At 40.1% G+C, this 18,870-nt stretch overlaps 2 protein-coding genes across 3 annotated transcripts; one reads left to right on the forward strand and one right to left on the reverse strand.

Annotated features, from left to right (window-relative positions):
* The first annotated feature begins 53 nt into the window (after nt 1–53).
* Nucleotides 54–10,067, forward strand: LOC138595400 (ADP-ribosylation factor-binding protein GGA1-like). Of its 2 annotated transcripts, none has more exons than XM_069666794.1 (17): nt 54–108; nt 896–980; nt 1,221–1,296; nt 1,537–1,635; nt 1,778–1,901; nt 2,531–2,631; nt 2,852–2,932; nt 3,498–3,635; nt 3,739–3,820; nt 3,995–4,105; nt 4,247–4,378; nt 4,797–4,849; nt 5,086–5,276; nt 5,447–5,721; nt 5,831–6,000; nt 6,156–6,266; nt 7,291–10,067. In XM_069666794.1, the coding sequence occupies exons 1-17, from the start codon at nt 63–65 to the stop codon at nt 7,399–7,401; spliced, it is 1,986 nt and encodes a 661-aa protein (XP_069522895.1). In that variant the 5' UTR covers nt 54–62; the 3' UTR covers nt 7,402–10,067. The 2 variants fall into 2 exon arrangements, with proteins under 2 accessions (XP_069522895.1, XP_069522896.1); XM_069666795.1 differs by having other exon boundaries at nt 4,250–4,378.
* Nucleotides 10,068–10,375: 308 nt separating this feature from the next.
* Nucleotides 10,376–18,720, reverse strand: LOC138595401 (probable ATP-dependent RNA helicase DDX17). Its single transcript, XM_069666796.1, has 13 exons — nt 18,455–18,720; nt 17,744–17,903; nt 17,511–17,607; nt 17,030–17,163; nt 16,665–16,730; nt 16,394–16,535; nt 15,723–15,883; nt 15,440–15,612; nt 14,535–14,645; nt 14,350–14,411; nt 13,987–14,046; nt 11,854–12,090; nt 10,376–11,732 (listed from the first exon to the last, which is right to left on the reverse strand). The coding sequence occupies exons 1-13, from the start codon at nt 18,505–18,507 to the stop codon at nt 11,245–11,247; spliced, it is 1,944 nt and encodes a 647-aa protein (XP_069522897.1). The 5' UTR covers nt 18,508–18,720; the 3' UTR covers nt 10,376–11,244.
* Between the last annotated feature and the right edge of the window lie 150 nt (nt 18,721–18,870).

Below are 18,870 nucleotides of genomic sequence, written 5' to 3' on the forward strand. Positions count from 1 at the left end.
AAATCACGCGATATGATACAAAAATCACGCGGTAGTTGCCACTTGTTTAGAATTCCCGAAAGATGGCGGCGGCGCCTCCTGATGAGGCTAGCCTGCAGTCTCGCATCAGTAAGTCATCTTGCTTTAAACCACATATGTACATTTGTACCTAAAGCGGTAGCCGAAACGCTAGTAATGGATACGGGAATATGTTATCATTTTTAACTTGACGCTGTCGGTCATTGTGCTCTCCCCTTGGGGTAGATTTTTTGGGAGTCAAGAGAGCTAATGACATGAAATCAAAAGTGCAGATGTCGATAACGAACAAACTCGGTCTCGTAATGTATCACCTTTGCTGTGATGCCCTCGTATCACGAGCTCACTGTTTGATCACTGTTGACAGTTTTGGATTAGTGAGGCTTCACATACATGACATTTTAATTTAAAGGTACTAGTAATGTCCAGTTGAATGCTAGCAAAATCAACTAGCTTGTTAGCTCCTGTCCGTTTCCTCGAGGACCATGACAAGCCATTAAATGAAGCCAAAACCAGGAACCTTACTTTACTTCTCCTATGACCATAGACACACAGTCACATATTAATTCCTGCAAACATGAACAACTCTCCTCGTCTGCTCCAGACAAGAGAAGTGATAGTTTAGCCTACTTAATGCAAACACCCAGAGGTTACAGGCAGGAACTCAAGGTTTTCAATAAGACTTGATATTTAACTCTTAACTTTGCTACTGTACGTCCCAGTGTGACATGTATGTATGTATGTATGTATGTATGTATGTATGTGTATATATACTTATTTTGTTCTTGCTAAATGTATCTTGGTAAATCTCTCACATGGGGCAGTTGTAATGCTTTTTGCTGTGCAGACGCTGGATTTGATGTGTTTTCCTTGTACACAGACAAGGCCACCAACCCTATGAATAAAGAGACTAACTGGGAGAGTATCCAGGGATTTTGTGATCAGCTTAACAATGAACCTGAAGGGTGAGATGATGATGATTATGAAGAAGATTATCACACCATATTGGAAAAGTTTTGTTTCTCATCATTACAGACTGCAGAAACAAATCAGCTCTGGGCCAGATGTTGAACTTTCTTTGATTTCCACAGCTTTTAAAAATCTGTACAATGATTTGTTTATATATTCATTATATATTATATTATATACTTTTTTGCTTGCGTCTGTTGGTAAAGTGAAAGCTCCATTTAGTATGTGTCTATCAGTCCCCAGCTTGCAACCAGACTTCTGGCCCACAAAATCCAGTCTCCTCAGGAGTGGGAGGCTATGCAAGCCCTTACGGTAAGGGATTGTCCAGCATGCATTGTCATCCATAAAAATCTAAAAGAGACAGTTTTGTGTGGTATTACAGAGACAATGCACATTAATCAACATCTCTGTAAATGTGCCAGTTATATGGTTAACAAGTGTAAATGTCTGTGAACGCCACATTAGAAGGCACTTGTCATTGTTTTAACAGACTTTTATAGTGAAGGTTTATCTGTTCAAAGGTAAAACACTCCAACATTAAACTATTCACAGGTTCTTGACACCTGCATGAAAAACTGTGGGAAGCGATTTCACACTGAGGTGGGAAAGTTTCGCTTTCTCAATGAGCTCATCAAGGTGGTTTCACCCAAGGTAATGATCCCTGTCTTACAATATGTTTTGTTAACTAGTGGAAGCAGCCTTGAAATGACTTTAGAACATAATGGTAATAGTTAAAGAAAATAATGTCAGTGTATTTATGTTGCCGTTAACACTTAAACCCTCTTCTCTACAGTATTTGGGTGCCCGGGCTCCAGAACCAGTAAAGAAGAAGGTTTTAGCAATGGTGTACAGCTGGACAGTGAGCCTGCCAGATGAAGCCAAGATAGCAGAGGCCTATCAGATGCTGAAAAAACAGGGTGAGCTGCAGTTAAAGACTAACCATTGAGATGATGTACGCTGAGAAGTTCCTCAGTTTGAGTTTTGAGTTTTTATAGTTTTTGTATGTGTGGATATTCCATACAGTTGCTTGACAATCGTTCATGAATGTGTATTTTAGTGACCATATTTCACTAACATTGTCTTTTGTTTCCTGATATTTGATTTATTTAACAAATAGTGTATTGTACAAGGTAGTATCAGTTCCCTGTTTTCATAGTGATGAGCCACAAGCATGAGACTGACATCCTTAGTCATGCTTAGTTAACTCTTGTGTGATCTTAAAAAATGCTCTTTCTAAAATATTTTCCCTTAAAAATGGGCAGGATGTGCAGTACCTATGGATGGCTGTGTATCATCCATATCTGTAGCATACTGATTGTTGCTGTAGTTTGATCAAATACAGCTCACTCTCTTATTATATCGTGTAACATTTGTCTAAGAGAATATAAGTGATATGTTATAGAACCAGTGTAAAATGTGTGATTGTCGGGACTCAGAGTCAGAGATGACCTAGTTTCTTTAACTTGGATGCATATACAGTGTAAATATATACAGTGGGTGCTGTGCTGATGACGTGAGGTTAATAGGTGTCCTTGTTCCCTTCCAGGCATTGTCAAGCTGGATCCTGTTCTTCCTGAGGACAAGCCCCTCCCACCCCCTCCACCCAGAGCCAAAAGTGCCGTCTTTGAGGATGAGGAGAAATCCAAGGTATGAAATATGAGTGATGATGAAGGTGCACCAATCCCTTTGATTTTAATATGTTTTAAAAGGTTAGCTTCTCTGTGTTGTATCACCTTCATGTTAGATTAATAAAACTGTTCCATACCCATCAAATCCTGTGAAGTGAACCTCCTGGGAAAATCGTTAGGTGACCAACAGTTTACAAAGTTCTTTCCTCTCCCTCTGCTGTCCTATCCTGTTTTTGTAGATGCTGTCTCGCTTATTGAACAGCACCCACCCTGAAGATTTAAGAGCAGCAAACAAGCTCATTAAGGAAATGGTCCAGGAGGTGCGTCATTGGTTTTGTTTACCAATTGTGCTGTACAGTATGTGACCTCACATGCATGTGTATTTCATTTTTTTCACTACTTTTACAAAAGACACACCTGGTTATGTAGTATGATAACTTTGATATTGCAGATGAAAAATCAGTCTCAAGGACTTTTTAACTATTCATTTATTATTACAACAATAAATAATTAGGTGTGAGTTGTGAATCCAATTTCCATCAACATAGAGTGTATATGCAAAGCTCAATATCCAATGAATAATCAAGTAAAATCTTACACCAGGCTATAGTTAAGGAATCATGGACAATTGTTTCTCTGATGTTCTAAACGTTGTGGTAAATATTGTCAAAATGGAGAAAGAACAAATTGAGACCAGCATAAAGAGAACACAATTATCTTCTTAAGATGATGAATGAACTGTGATAAATATAACCCCTAACCTGTGATGACCTGTACAATCTGTGTAATAAACACCTTGATGACCAACAAGAATCGAGGTCTGCAAAAAAATCTGGGATCTTTATATTATTTTTATTGTTATTTGATATTATCGCTCTTTCCCAGGACCAAAAGCGGGTGGAGAAGGTATCAAAGCGGGTGAATGCGATCCAGGAGGTGAAGGAGAGTGTCAGCCTGCTGAGCCAGCTGCTGGAGGGCTACAACAAGGAGAGCTGCTCCCAGAGCAACCAGGAGCTCATTAAAGTAAGCACAGCTCAGCACAGTAAAACTAGCTGCACCTACAATCTCATAAATCGGTTTGTATCTCTGTTCAGAGGCATTGTTTTTAACACTTTTATGTCTGCAGGATCTTTACCAGCGCTGTGAAAAGATGAGGCCTACACTATTCCGATTAGCAAGTGATACAGAGGACAATGATGAAGCCCTGGGTATGTTTGTTGACTTTATAACTTTATCAGAGTGGCATATTATAGCAGGCAGAATAATGACATTTATGAAGTCACATGAATACAACATAAACATTTTATACAATGAGGTTCATTCTGAAGCGTAAGAGTTAAAAACACTTTGGTGATGCTAATGAGCAGTTATTCTGCTTACAGCGGATATCTTACAGGCTAATGACAGCCTGACACAGGTTATCAACCTGTACAGACAGCTGGTTAAGGGAGAAGATGTGACAAAGGATGGCATTACCACACCCTCACAACTAGGTAAGTGCATGTGTGTTTTCCAGCTCACTGCTGAAAATGGCAGTGAAATGTGATTTGGCATCCTTTACTGTTTACTAAACTTAAATTTCACCAACATATGTGTAGACTGTCAGATCATTGATGGGTATTCCCTTTCCAAAGCAGCAAGCAGTAGCTCGGCTCTCGTTGACCTGATGGGGCTTAATGCACCAACCAACACAGAGCCCTCCAACCTTCAGGGCCTGACTCAGAATGTGGGCATCAGCCTTTTGGATGATGAACTCATGTCGCTGGGTAAGCACAAAAACTCATCTGGCTTGTAAAAACAAAGGTAGATTACCATGCCTAACTTCTTAACAAGCCCATAAGCACAAGTCAGCAATGTAAGCACAGCTCAGTCTACTCAGCACAGTTACACCTTCTTTCCATTGGCTGATGTGTAGCCCTCCTGTTGGTTAGCTGTCTGAAACCAGTTATCCTCGGAGGCAGGCCACATCTGGGGAGACCACAACAAAGCCCCATACATCCACAGCCTGTCTGCATTTAGCTAAACATGACACTGACTTTGAGATTAGCAGTAAATTGTTTTGTTTTTTTTCATAAAGTGTGGTCACAATTAGTTTGAAGGCATTTTTGAACAGCATTACATAATGAATGAATGAATGAATGAAGGAAATGCGTTAACTTTTGATGTCTCTTTTTTATATTTTAGGACTGAATGCATCAGAAAACTGTGACTTCCAGAACACCCCTGATGTACAAGTTGTAAGACGATACTTTAGTCTCACGTTAACATCATTGCAAGCAGAATTTTTAAATGTCCAACTTTGGTGTCACCTTATTCAAGTCTTCTACAAACAGGATCTTATGATTATTATATAATCACACAAAAGTCTACACATAGAGGCTTTCATACTGATACTGATTTTTATTTTCAAATCAATGACATAATTTATTAATACACAGTTTGACATTAAATCTTAAACTCATTGTTCTTACAGTCCTCTAATGGCACAGAATCATCTGCTGCATCGCTCCCTGCTGCAGTGTTGCTACCAGCTGTGGTCCAAACAACGCAGGCTCCACCAGTAGGGGGCTCCGTTGCTCCAAGTAAACCCATGGAAGAGTTGGACTTGTTGGGGAAGACGTTGTTACAACAGTCCCTACCTCCAGAGAGCCAGCAGGTCAAATGGTAAATCCACTGCAGGTTGTGGAATTAACCAACTAAAAGATGTCTGTTGTTTGATACACTTACCTCTAATAGCTCTGAATTGTAATGTTTAACACAGAAGTGTTTTATTGTTTGTTTAAACATGCTCATAATTACCTCTAAACTAGTGTTTTGTGTTTTTCTACATTTAGGGATAAGCTCCAACCTCAATCCAGAGTCACCTTACGAGATCTGCAGAAGTCCAGCACCAACTCTAAACCTGCTCCTAATGCCACCACCACCACCTCCTCTGGTCCTGCTCCGGGGCCTACGCCCACTCTGGCCGTCCAATCAGAGCAGCCTGACACTCTCCTTCTTTCCAATCTCAGTCTCACAGCTGCTGAGAAAAGCTCACTAGCTGCTGCTGATCCCTACGACAACATCTCTCTAGCTGACGTTACTGTGCCTCTGGAATCAATCAAACCTAGTAAGCATAAGCATTAATACTAGACCCAAACAGGTGTGGCTATAGGTGCAATTTCTACTTAATTCCTCTACCTCACAATTGTTTTTTTTCCTTTGCGAATAAATTCCAGGCAGCTTATTACCAGTTACTGTATTCGACAAACACAGTCTGAGGGTTTTGTTCACCTTTGCCCGGGACTGTCCTCCATCCCGGCCTGACGTGCTGGTGGTGATCATCTCCATGCTGTCCTCCGCCCCCATTCCTGTCAACAACATCCGCTTTCAGGCAGCAGTACCGAAGGTAAGCTCATGTTGTCTGTTCTACATAATGATGGCAGCAAAGGGACACCATCCCTCAGCTGAAGAGTTTTGACTTCTCTTGTAAAAGTTCCGACAATATATAATCAGTAGATTCCACTAGGTAATTTGGTTTATGTGGATGTGTCTGTTGTCTAGGTGATGAAAGTAAAGCTGCAGCCTCCCTCTAGCACGGAGCTCCCAGCCTTCAATCCCATCCTGCCTCCAGCTGCGGTCACACAGATCCTGCTGCTGGCTAACCCTCACAAGGTACTCTGACACTCAACCGCCTTTGTTTCTTACACTTGTTCAGAGTTGGCCTCAGTTTAGGCGATTGTTTGATAAATCAATATTTCCTGTGTTATGTTCTCCGTTGATGGCTGGGGGGACGAGGGAAGTAACATTAAAATAAAACCCATGGGAAAAGAAGAAAGGTATAAAATAAAAGCAAAATAATTAATTTATTACAAACAACTTACAGCACAAAGCTAGCTTCTATCATAAAACAAACTGAAGAGAAGCTGATCTATCCTAAATAAGTCCAAACATTATTACCCACAGAAGGAGTAAGCACTAGTGCAATGACGCTAGACACACACGCAGCTGGATGGCCCACTGGCTGCCTCTTCTCTCCTGCTCTTTATACTCTCTCCTTGATTGGAGAGGTGAGCTTAATTGCCTGCTGCACCACGGGGAGAGTAGAACCTGAGGAGCACACAGGAGAAAGAGGTGACTGAAGAAATAAGGGAACCCAGAAGTATTATAAGTTCATAGAAAAATGTAACGCTTTAGTTAGTGTAAAATTATTGCCACTGTAAAGTTAATGAAACTATGATCTAGTATAAACGGGCAAACAGAATTGATTGTGATACTCTGTGTATAATATGTAGTGATCTTATAAATTAAAGTTACCTAGTACAGATTATTTACTCTAATAGCAACTATTCTATATAAAACATTATACTACTACTATACAACTATATAAGCTATGTTGCTAACTGTTGGTAGCAGTAACACAAACAGTTACAGCAATGCACCAGCAAGGGCTGTTAAGGGGACTGTTAGTAAGCAAACATGGATATAACAATGCATGATATAAAATATTTTGAGAAACTGTCTTTGCAAAATGTTTTGCAGAAGCAAATGCATTCAACAAATCAAGTATACACAAAAGGTGTTTAGTGAGAAACGTTTAATGTTTACAAGAAAATCACACCGCACAGCTTTGAGCAGCAACATAGATTTTTACTGATGATGCAACATTGACCTGACTTTTTCTTTTCTATTGTTTCAGGAAAATGTGCGTTTACGGTACAAGCTGACATTCAACTTGGGGGACAAATCTCACGATGAATCTGGTGATGTGGACCAGTTCCCACCTCCGAACACCTGGGGGAACCTTTAGTAGGAATGATCAGCGTCCTGTCATCTGCTGCTGCTTCCTTTAGATTTAGGTTGAAGTTGTCCCTAATCGCTGGCTTGAGGCTGGACGGCCTCTCTCCCCTCAAACTCCGGTTTGATCATACAAACTGACGAGAGACCAGTTGTGGGAACCAGCTTCTACCTTGTGCCTTCCTTGCAGCCTTCCTGTCCTTATTCAATCATCTGTGTTTGTGTGATCAGCCGCTACTTTTTCGTCTTCTAATTATCTGTTCCACACAAACTATAAAGCAAACTGTCAGATAAATCGATGATTCTTGGGAAGAGAAGTTGAGCCTTTTAAAATCTGAATGTGTACATTTGTCATTTGAATTACAATATGCAGCTGGTGTCATGCATTATTCCTATTTTATGATTATTATTATACATTATACAAAAATCCTTGCACGGTTTGAGCAAAAATATCCAACATTCAGAGTCCCAGTTTGTGCAGCAATGAGTCTTCAAAGTAGGGTTCGAAGATATAACTTTTAGCTGGTTAAAAGCTTGAAGAGATGTCTTAAAAGTTGTTTACAGTAGGACCAACAGCCAAAACAGCGTATGTATTCAGTTTATGATATGGAATAGTTGGTATTTTGACCTGATAGATAACATGATTATCAGATTTGAAATGTATTTCTTCTCAATGATAAATCGTCTCATTGTTCCATGAGTTCAGTGAATTAATATTGCATCAAGTTAAACTTAATAGAAACATCTTCCACTTTACCCCACTATGATAGCTTTGTCTTTTTTTATCAGACAGAGGAAAACTATGAAACTTAAATTTTATTGTAAACACAATGAAATCTTTAAAGTGTTGTCACTTTTATCCAGTGGAGACGGTTCAGATAAAGATGAATGAAAATATTATGACTGGAAAAAAAACAATAGGAGGACCAAGTTGGTTTGTCCAGGTAGCAAACATAATGAACTGGTACATTGTTTTTAAGTGTTGTCTTGGTTTTAGTATTTGTGTCATGCTTTCGAAAGTCATAGTTGGACTGTGTGTGTTTCTATGCTGTAACAACAGGCCTTTTCCACAGCAGACATTTTGACTTGTCATTGTACAAAAGCACAGGGGTCACTAATAACATGACTCAAAAGTGACAGTGATCCAGCATGAACCATGGATACCAGGACCCTTAAACTGAAGCAGCTAAATGGAATCCAGCCATGAATCATCTCATTATTTACACCTGTGGTTTTCCTATGTGTCAAAATGTCCTGTGGAAAAAGACTTTGAAGGAAGGGCATTCATTTCTGCCCCTGTTAAAAAATCAGAACTTTACCTTTTAATTTCCGCACTTTTCTTGGTCTTCAAAAGATTGGGACACTTTTATGACATTTTTTACTCAGGATTTTGATTTTGAGACTTATTTTATGCACATTTCCTGCACTTGCTTTAATTGTTCACAGACACTTTTTACAATACAATGTCTCTTTTCATTTGCCACCTCTCTACCGTTGATTGACCCAAAGAGGGACATGTGAAGTCCTGAGGTGACACTGCTGGCATCCCGTTTGATTCTACCACATGTGCCTGGGATGAAACTTAAACATTTTTTGTGATGTATATATCTATACAAATGACTAGTTTGATCTGTTTATGTTTTCATATGTTCAGTTCCTTATCAGAAAGGACTAATGACACATCAAACAGTGTTACAGAATCATTCTCATATCCATGGTCGTTTAGTTGATTGGAGCATGAATCTGTGGTCACTTTTAGGTTTGTGAAGTTTAAAATAAAATGTGATTGGAGGCAGACTGAGACATAAGCTTCTGATATGCAAATTAGACTACAAATGTAACTACAATAAGCATGGCTGAAGATTCAGTTTATGATATCTTGAGGGATCCATTTAAGAATTACCCACTGAGTAACATTGAGGGGAAGATCAACCCACATCAGTAAACAGCCATCCTACTGTGCTGTTCATTTTTCTGATGCTTCTGATTTCATTTCCATAAAAAATTTAACTTTATTTACATTTACATATTTATTTACAGATAGCTACACCATTGGCTTGTCTAGGACTGGAAGGATTAGAGCAATAATTAGACATAAAAGTCGCCTCAGTAACCATCTGACTTACCTTCATGGCTTAAGCAGATTGTAAATATTTAACCATTTGCACTTCCAGCATGATATATTGTAAACTATGCATCAATTGAGCTGTAACACGTTTGACTTCATACATTTTCCCTTCTCATTGCCAAAAGAACTGATCGGTCTTGCTACTTCTAGCAGACATGTGGGAACGATGATGACAGAGACTGCATCTCTTCCTGACAGATGCAAGTCATCTGTAATCTGACATCCCTTTCTGCAATGATGGAACCAGAGTGATGATACCAGCCACTGCATGCTTCACCACAATCAAGACAAACTGTAGCCATCCAAAACATGTGGCAGTGACTCATGTCTGGTAACCATTGTGTTATGCTACAAAGTTTAGAGTTATTGCTGAGTTCCCTCTTTACAAAATCTATTACAGAAACACATTAATGTTCTTGGTGACCTCAGCCTTTTACTTGAGCAACTATTCTTTAATTTATACTAGATGATCAAGTCCTCTCATGCATTGCTGTAACTTGTGTCCAGCTTGAAGTGAAAGAATCTGGTCTGGATCTCACATTAACTAGGACAGGGAAAACTAACAGCTTAGGGAGTTAAAAACATGCTACTTAAGAACCAAATTGAGTAAAAAGTAATACATAACTAATACAGCAATACTAAGTGTTGTGACAAAGCCTACACAGATGTATTTCTGTGCCCCTTCTGTAAATAAAGCTTCATGTCATTGTGCATATTAAACATTAATAGCAACACACATGAACATACTGCTGGGAACAAATTGAGAATGAATGTACAAGTGTGTATTTAAGTAAATAAAGTAAATTGTAACTGACATTTGATGTATAAAGTCATTATCAGTGATTTGCATAGAAGACAATTCAGTTTTGATCAATTTATTTATCAAGAAAACATAATAAAATGAACATAATGAAAGAAACAAGCAACAAACTGCAATTTAGTCAACAATCCACATGAAAATGAGTGCATAAGCTCGTCTGTTATTATAGAATATATGAGTTATGTACTTTTGAGCATAGAAAAAGACATACGTTTAGACTTGCCACAGGACAGGAAGATGTGAAGGCATGTGTTACAACTACATCTAAATCCTCTGCCAAAGTCCAGTACACACAAATAAAATATTTTGCATTTGCATGGTATCAAAGCTATAGGGAAATATTCTTAACTGGGATGCATAAACCTAAATCAAAGCAATAATTACAACATAAAGACCATTAAAACCTTAGTCTACCTCAAACAATATAAGTCAAATAGAGTCATTTTGATCTTTGATAAAACTGGAGCAAGACAAGACTGTGGAATGTGACGGTATCTATTTGAAATCCCTTTGTATCACTGAGGCCTCAGACTAAGCAAATTTTCATTCTAAGCAAGTCCTCACACAGCTAATGAACAACACAGCTTAAACTGCAGCATTCAGTAGAAATTAAAGCACAAGGAACTTGTCCCTCCATCTACATATAAAGAGAAACTGTACATTGGAGTACAAACTGAATAAATGGGGAAAAACTCTAGGTTTCCTTTTCTGTAGAAAAACATAAATGAAGGGGTGAGTATTAAAAAGTACAAAACAAACAGAAAAGATAAGCCCTTACCTCCGTACATATATTCCCTTTAAAACCCTCTCTCTCTCCTCTTGGTGATGAAAAGACTTGGGGAGTAAAAACAACGGTAACACTGTAAATACACCAAGTACCACAAATGAACTCTACTTCTCTTAAAATTCTACTTGCGGGGAGGTGGAGGTCCTGGAGGAGGTGGTGGTGAGGAAAAAGCATAAGGCGGTTGCCCTATGAAGCTCATGAGTGGTGGCTGGGTAGGAGCAAACTGTTGAGCCATCAGAGGCTGCGGCCCCCCAGACGGTGGAGGAGGAGGAGGCTGGCCAAATGGACCCTGTGGCTGGTTGGACTGATCCCGACCTCCACCTCCACTAGACTGGCTTCCACTGCGGGGGTTGTAGCCCCCGCTGCTGCTGTAGCTCTGGTACTGATCTGAGCCCGAGTTGTAGCTTTCTCTACGATCGCGACTTCTGTCCCTGTAGCAGGAAGAGGAGGAGCGACCTCCATCACGATTGTTGCGGCTGTCGCGGCCGAAGCCACTGCGGCTGTCTTTGCTGCTGTCTCCTCCGCCAGAGCGCATGCGGCGATCACACTCGTCCTGGTACATAAGGTTGGGGTTGTTGGAGCTGCTGCCACGGTAACGCATTCTGCCGCCTGTAACAACACGTTAAGTCGGGGTCATTTTAAAAGTGTGTATTTCAACCTCTCTTTTTTAAATTATTTTTATTATCTCATAATATCCTATAGCATCCTTATTTTTCACAGTCCTGCTTACCGCCTCCTCCCCCACCACGCCCTGACTCGACGAACTGAAGCAGTTTAGGGTTGATGGCCTGCCGGGCCTCTGCCAACACCCGAACAAGGTCTCGAGCCTGTCGCAGGTTCCCTGGGGTGAAGAAGGTGTAGGCAGTGCCCTTGTTGGTACTGCGGGCTGTACGTCCAATACGGTGCACATAATCCTCAGAGGAGTTGGGATAGTCATAGTTGATGACAAACTTGACATCTTCCACATCTTTTAGATAAAGAGCCATCCATTTTACAGCGTGGAGGAAAGGAAAAAATACAATTTCAAAAATAGAAAAAAGCTGCTGGAGGAATATATATTAATAGAATTGGAGGATAGAAATCCAAAAATACAAACAGTGTTCTGCTTACCTGCTTTCAGACATCCACAGGGTCATTATAGTTAACCAACACTATAACTAATACATTTGATGAACTTCATTTGACTTCAGGTTTTCATGCTTATTTGACATGCAGTCAGCACGACATCACGATTTAAAGAAACAATATTTTGGTTTCATAATCTTCACACCAATGTTCAGGGTCCACGTCCAAATGTGTGAACAAGAGTCTGTTTCTTATTACAGAAGACATGGGGCTCTGACAGCACTGCGGATCAAAAAGTCTACCTTTTCCCCTCGGCCATTTAACCCACCATAACATAAAGAATAACTGAATGATGATGTGCCAGAATAAAAGCTGTGCTATTCTTTTGACTTGAGTATGAGCAGGATGGAAGTACCTGAATGTATGTTGAGCTAATGGAGGAGTTCAAAGAAAGGGGTGCTGACGTACTTACCCCTTTCATGCTGTTTTAACAAAGGTAGTCAGTCCCCCCTGATCAGTCCTGGTTTATAGGGAGGGGCTGAGGGGGAGCGAGACAGGATTCATCCCGTTCAGCAACGTCAGACGGGAGCAGAACCGTTTAACCTCAAGAGACAGACACACAACGGCTGGTTCTGTTGCTCTCGCTGCATTGCAGGGCCCTCCTCAGACCCTGGCCAGGACTGGATCCAGACGAGCCCGTCTAACTCTCTCTCCCCTGTCTGTCTGCTCTTTGGGACGGACTGATGGGCAGACATACAGGCACCTCAGGCTGCTCCCAAGGAAGGCTCGTTGGATTTACAAACAATACTGGGCAGGGGGACCTTAGTTACCCAAGAAGCATAAGAGGGGCTTTAATCCCTCTAAAACTAGCCGAGCTTTTACTTTAATGTGACTGAGTGGGCAGTGACAGCAGTGCAGACTGTTACAGCTGCCGTTTGCTGCCAAACCCTGAGAGAGAAGAGGGGAAAAAGAACAAGGATACGGTCAAGTCAAAAGCTCTTCATTTATCCCCTCTTCTCACATTAATCCTGCCAACAAATTAGATGTCAAATCGATTATCCTAGCCTGTTGCTGGATCGAAGATAATTCAGCTGTCACTGTCCTTCTCATATGTATCTGCAAAACATAAAATCAATGGGACTACTAAAATATGAGCAGCGTCTTCATTTCATTTGTAGACACCATAAAGGAGACATAAGAAAAGGTTTGCAGGGTCATCTGCCCCAACAACACCTTCTTTCAGGCAGCGTGCCAGAGAGCCCCGCGGTGAAGGAAGCTTTTTAACTACAGTAACAAGAAACAGACTATAAACCCAGCAGACCAGAAGGCCTGAAGCCTCCACACTGGACCTAATAGTCCATTAAACTAGTCAGAAAGATCCTTAAATGAAATGGGCTGATTAATTTAATGTACATGACTAAATCATTTTGTTATTTTCACACTTTAAGCTGACTGAAGACATACAGTATTTAACAGCTTTTTGTTAGAGAACATTATTAAAGTGATACCTATTATAGTATCAACCTCACAATAACCAAAGAACAATTCTACACTTCATTTAAAATATCTTCTTTCTTTTGCCCAATTTTATTTCCAGACTTTGATTAGATAAAGACTAGATAAAGCTGATCTTATCTGTAGTATACTTACCTACTTGTAATGAAATAACAAAAGAACAGCTGCAGTTGTAATACACATTAACTGAACTGCGGTCATCATAAACTTGTTTTACTCAATATATGTATAATTCACTTTAATAATGAAGTGAAAGATTACGTGGGTGTGTGTGCAAACATACCAAGACCACGAGAGGCCACATCAGTAGCAATCAATATAGGAGCTTTACCACTCCGAAATTCTGTAGGATTAAACAAAATATCAGAATGAATATTAGTAGAAACGGACATTGAAAAGAAATCTGAAAATCAGGACAGAAACCATGAGCTCCACTCTCAGTCAACTCAGGCTCTACTGACTGAGAACCTTTAAAACAAAAGCCTACAGTTTGTTGAGGGTGGTATTTTTACTATTCAGTATCGTTCTGTCAGACCTGAAGGACCTGCCCCTCAGGTCTGACAGATGACCCCCAGATAGGGCAAGAGAAGAATCTACATCAGAAGGAAGGAGGGAAGTAGTAGTACTGCATTACAAGCATTCTTACCTGTGAGTACCCAGTCCCTTTCTGGCTGGCTCTTGTCTCCATGGATACACATGGCTGGCCACCTAGAAAAACAAAGAAATGATGAGATTAGTGATCACTCTGAAAAGCTTCTGTCTATCATGTATTTACATAATTCTTCCTAGAACTACTCATTATGTGTTTGTCAAAACAGAGTGACTCCTCACCCATCACGCCTCATCCTCCTGGTAAGATCATCACAACGCTTCTTTGTCTCCACAAAGATGATGGTTTTATTCTCTTTTTCAGCCATTATCTCTTCCATCAGCTGAAAAAGTCTTCAGACAGAGAATAACTGTCAGTTCATCTGCAGAACTGAGCTCCGTTTAAACTGCACAACTGCATCTATTGCATCCACAAATTCATATTTCAATGGAGACCTGCAACAACCGCACTGACAACTCTGCTTCTCTCGCTAATGTTACTCTGCTTCTCTCGCTAATTTATTTATTTATTTATTTTGCTATCTTCACCCTAGTCTACCACTATTATTGGCATTGTAACCATAAGTATGTGTCTGTTGTTGTTCATGTAACAAGGACATATGTTGTTGTTGCTCTCTTTGCCTGTCTCTATCCTGTATCTCCTCCTATCCCATTTTCGGCCCATCCAGTCGAGGCAGATGGCTGTTCAACATGAGTCTGGTTCTGCTCGAGGTTTCTGCCTGTTAAAAGGAAGTTTTTCCTTGCCAATGTGCCGAATATTGCTAAGTGCTACTCATGGTGGATTCATGTTGGGCCTCTCTTTAAATAACATAACAAAGAGTCGGTCTAGACCTGCTCTTTCTGTAAGGTGTCTCGAGATAACTCTGGTTATGATTTGGCGCTATACAAATAAAATTTGATTTGAATTTGATTTGATTTGAAAACAAAAAGTGAAGCCAAACACAACACCCATTTCTTGTGATGTGCCTGTTCTTTACTGACAACATTTAAGTGTACTAAAATAGACCCATTGTTAATGCAGCTAGTGCAACACAGGTCAGGAATTAACCATCATATCCACAGGTCTTGCACCATCCTTTTCATCCAGTATTGTCAAATATTCTTCAGTATTCTTTGGCTTTCCTCACTTTTGGTCCTTTTCAGTCTCCATGCAGACATCGACAATCTGCAGGATGTTGTGGTTGGCACTGAGCTCCAGAGCGCCAACGTTTATCTGGACATAGTCCCTCAGGAAGTCTTCAGCAAGCTGCCGAACCTCCTTTGGCCAGGTTGCACTCCACATTAGAGTCTGTCTATCAGGCTGAAAGACAGAGTGAGATAAATCATACCCCTGAATAAACTGACAGATATTTCTAAAACAGAGTGATGATTTCAAAATCATCAGTTATGGTGACTGAGCCTTTATCCTACCCTGATTTGTTCAACTATCTTGCGAATCTGCGGCTCAAAGCCCATGTCCAGCATGCGGTCAGCTTCATCCAGCACCAGGTAGGTGCAACGCCGTAGGTTTGTTTTCCCAGCCTCCAAAAAGTCAATGAGGCGACCAGGTGTGGCAATACAGATCTCAACGCCTAGAGTCAAATAAAATTAACAAGATACACACAGTATAGATGCTCAGGGAATATATCTCACTTGGGTTGTGTTGTGATTGTTTATGGATTTGTTCATGTACAACACTATTTGTGTGAGCAGGCCAATAATTACTGTCCATACTGACCATATGGCCACACCTCGCTGGGAAATGCGGTGTGGACTAAAATATTAAGCAGTAGCTGTGGAAGTCACACATGAAATAATACAGCTTGTGTATGTCTGTGAATAGAACATTTACATACCATGATATAGCTCTGTGTTTTTAAATGAAATATAGACTGTATTTTTTCAATTTTATTACAAAGACTGTGCTACCACAACAATTTGGTTATAAGGACGTTTTAAAAGTCAACTTAATTCCCTACCTTAAAGATGTGAAAGTATCAAAAGTACACAAATAATATTGAACAGAATGTTGACATAGTTTTTTAATTAAAAACAATTTATTTAATCATCTATTGAAAAAGGCCCTCTATAGCCATACCCACCCCTTTCCAGATCTCGAATCTGTGGTCCTTTTGGTGCTCCACCATAGACACAGGTACTTTTGATTCGTGAAGACTTGCCATAGTCATATGCAACCTGCTGAACTTGCTGAGCCAGCTCTCTGGTTGGGGCAAGCACCAGACACTATCAGGAGAGGATGAAGAGGCATGAGGACGATTTTACAGACAGATCGATGATCACACTATGGTTGTATGATTTAGCTTAAACATTCCTGTCTGACATAATAACACAGATGGAATTTTCTCTACTTACAATTGGACCATCTCCCCTCTCCAGATAGGGCTGGTGGTTGATGTGTACGGTAGCAGGAAGAAGATACTGCAGCGAACAAAAAAAGACAACTGAATACTTATCTTATCATCATGCCACAGTAAAAGAGGCAAATCCATTCACTTTCCGATGAATCTTCCCTAAACATACACTATTTAGAACTAATTAATATTATCATTTAATCATTTTCATAAATGAATTTCATGGTGTATGTATTTTTTAACCTAACTTCATGTTTAGCTAACAGTACTTGCAATGTGATCTGTAAACAAATATATTATGAACTTTTCCAATCAAATAGCCAATAAAGGGTCATCATCATGAGAGATGATGCCAGGCAGCCTTACAGCCAGTGTCTTCCCAGATCCAGTCTGTGCAATCCCCACCATGTCCCTGCCACTCAGGGCCACAGGAAAGCCCTGAGACTGAATCGCTGTTGGTTCCTTGAAGTTCTGCTGCATCAACACATCCATTACATACTCTGCCAGAGGATGAAGACAGCACGCAAAGCAGTTAAAATGTTGGATTGCTACTTTTCTTTCTATCTGTCATTCTTTCCATCAGAAGGATCATTATCGAAAATATTGTCGTCATGTAAACATACCACTGGTCCTCGTAAGCACATTTTACAAACAATACAACCGGTCATTTAGTTGTGCAGATCAGTTGTTTTGGGTTTTCTTATCTACCAGGTAAGAGGCTCATGAAATGATCTTTTTAAGCCCCTAGATGCTGGAGTAAGTGAATTAATTATATGTTTCACATGCTAATGTTTCCCAGAGATTAATCAATTTACATTACAGTTGGAATAGTCTATCGTTTACTAACGTGGAAACTGTGCCTGGTGAAAAGCGGTGATAGCCTTTGGGCAGCCAGATCCCCTGATGGTGATTTCCTTCTTTCTGCGGAACTCTTCCATTTCAAACTGCATATTACAGAACAAAAGATGAAAAAAGGAAATTACATCGATTGGAACATGGTGTATATATTTTATATATACCTTCTGCTGAAATAGCTCTGACTTTTTGATTTATGAATATGATGTTTATTAAGAGGTTTACCTGACTCATATGTTGGAGCTCTGGGTGTTCAGCATAGAAGTTCTTGTCAAATTTTGGTAGCTCGTCAAGGTTCCACCTCTTCTTGCGGAGACGCTCACCTGGATTCCCAAACTTCATTGGTGGGGGTCCACTGCGACCACTCATGGCCCCAAACCGTGGCCTGAGAGACAAGGGTCAAGAGATCAGAGTAGAGGGGAAATTAGGAAGGCATGCTGCAGCAATAGCCTATAGTGTGTAGTTTTTCCTGTACTGAGAAATGGAAATGCCTCCCACTGAGCCTAAAATGTGTTAATAGGCAATGGCGAATAAGCTACTTAATGCACCAATCTGATACCATAAACCATATGTACTTAAAATTAGTAGTTACACTGTTACTCCTCACTTGTAAGTAAACGATTGCTTATGCACTAGTCAACAGACTTCAGTGATAACATGACCTTTACCCTGACGCCACCTAATTTAAGTTTATGTTATACTTGATAAATACAGTCTTCTAAAACTGCAAGTAACAACAAACCTATAAAAGACCCTGAGGAGGTGAGAACTTTCCTGCCTTCGAGTTGTATTTAGAAGCCCACAGCTACGAGAATATTTGAGTCTCAAAACGGCCATGGCTTTCCTTTAAGTCAACTCACAGATGTCTATACATTATGCAGCACTAATGATTCGGTAAATATGTGTGCGTTGTTAACATATATGATCTAAACTTACCTGTCTCGTCCACGGTCCCTGTCTCTGTCACCATAGGAGGAACCCCCTCGCATTATGACAACAAAACTATACTATTCTATCCTCAGTATTGTACTGTAAGCTTCGACGTTTAACGCTGTTTTATTCACGCTGCACTCTGCTGTAAACAGAAAAATAAGATCAAATTACGCTTACAACGGTATTTTAGACAATAATAACGCTTGAATAAGTATTTTGGTAAACAATAATTGTATGCGTCACGTAGCACGGCAGTATTCCGCCTTCCCTCCCTGCCCTCTTTAAGCACGTAACTTCAACTAGTAATTTTACGTAGAACTGTTGGCAGAGCAACAGCTCTACGTAAAAATGTTCGCTAAGTTATAATGGTGAATTTGATTCGAAGGCACATTCGTGGTTTTTAACAGTTGGTGGCGATG

The sequence above is a fragment of the Semicossyphus pulcher genome, unplaced genomic scaffold, assembly GCF_022749685.1.
Source record: "Semicossyphus pulcher isolate SPU_LCO1_2020_fin unplaced genomic scaffold, fSemPul1.0.p SCAF_17, whole genome shotgun sequence".
In the NCBI taxonomy this organism is placed as follows: domain Eukaryota; kingdom Metazoa; phylum Chordata; class Actinopteri; order Labriformes; family Labridae; genus Semicossyphus; species Semicossyphus pulcher.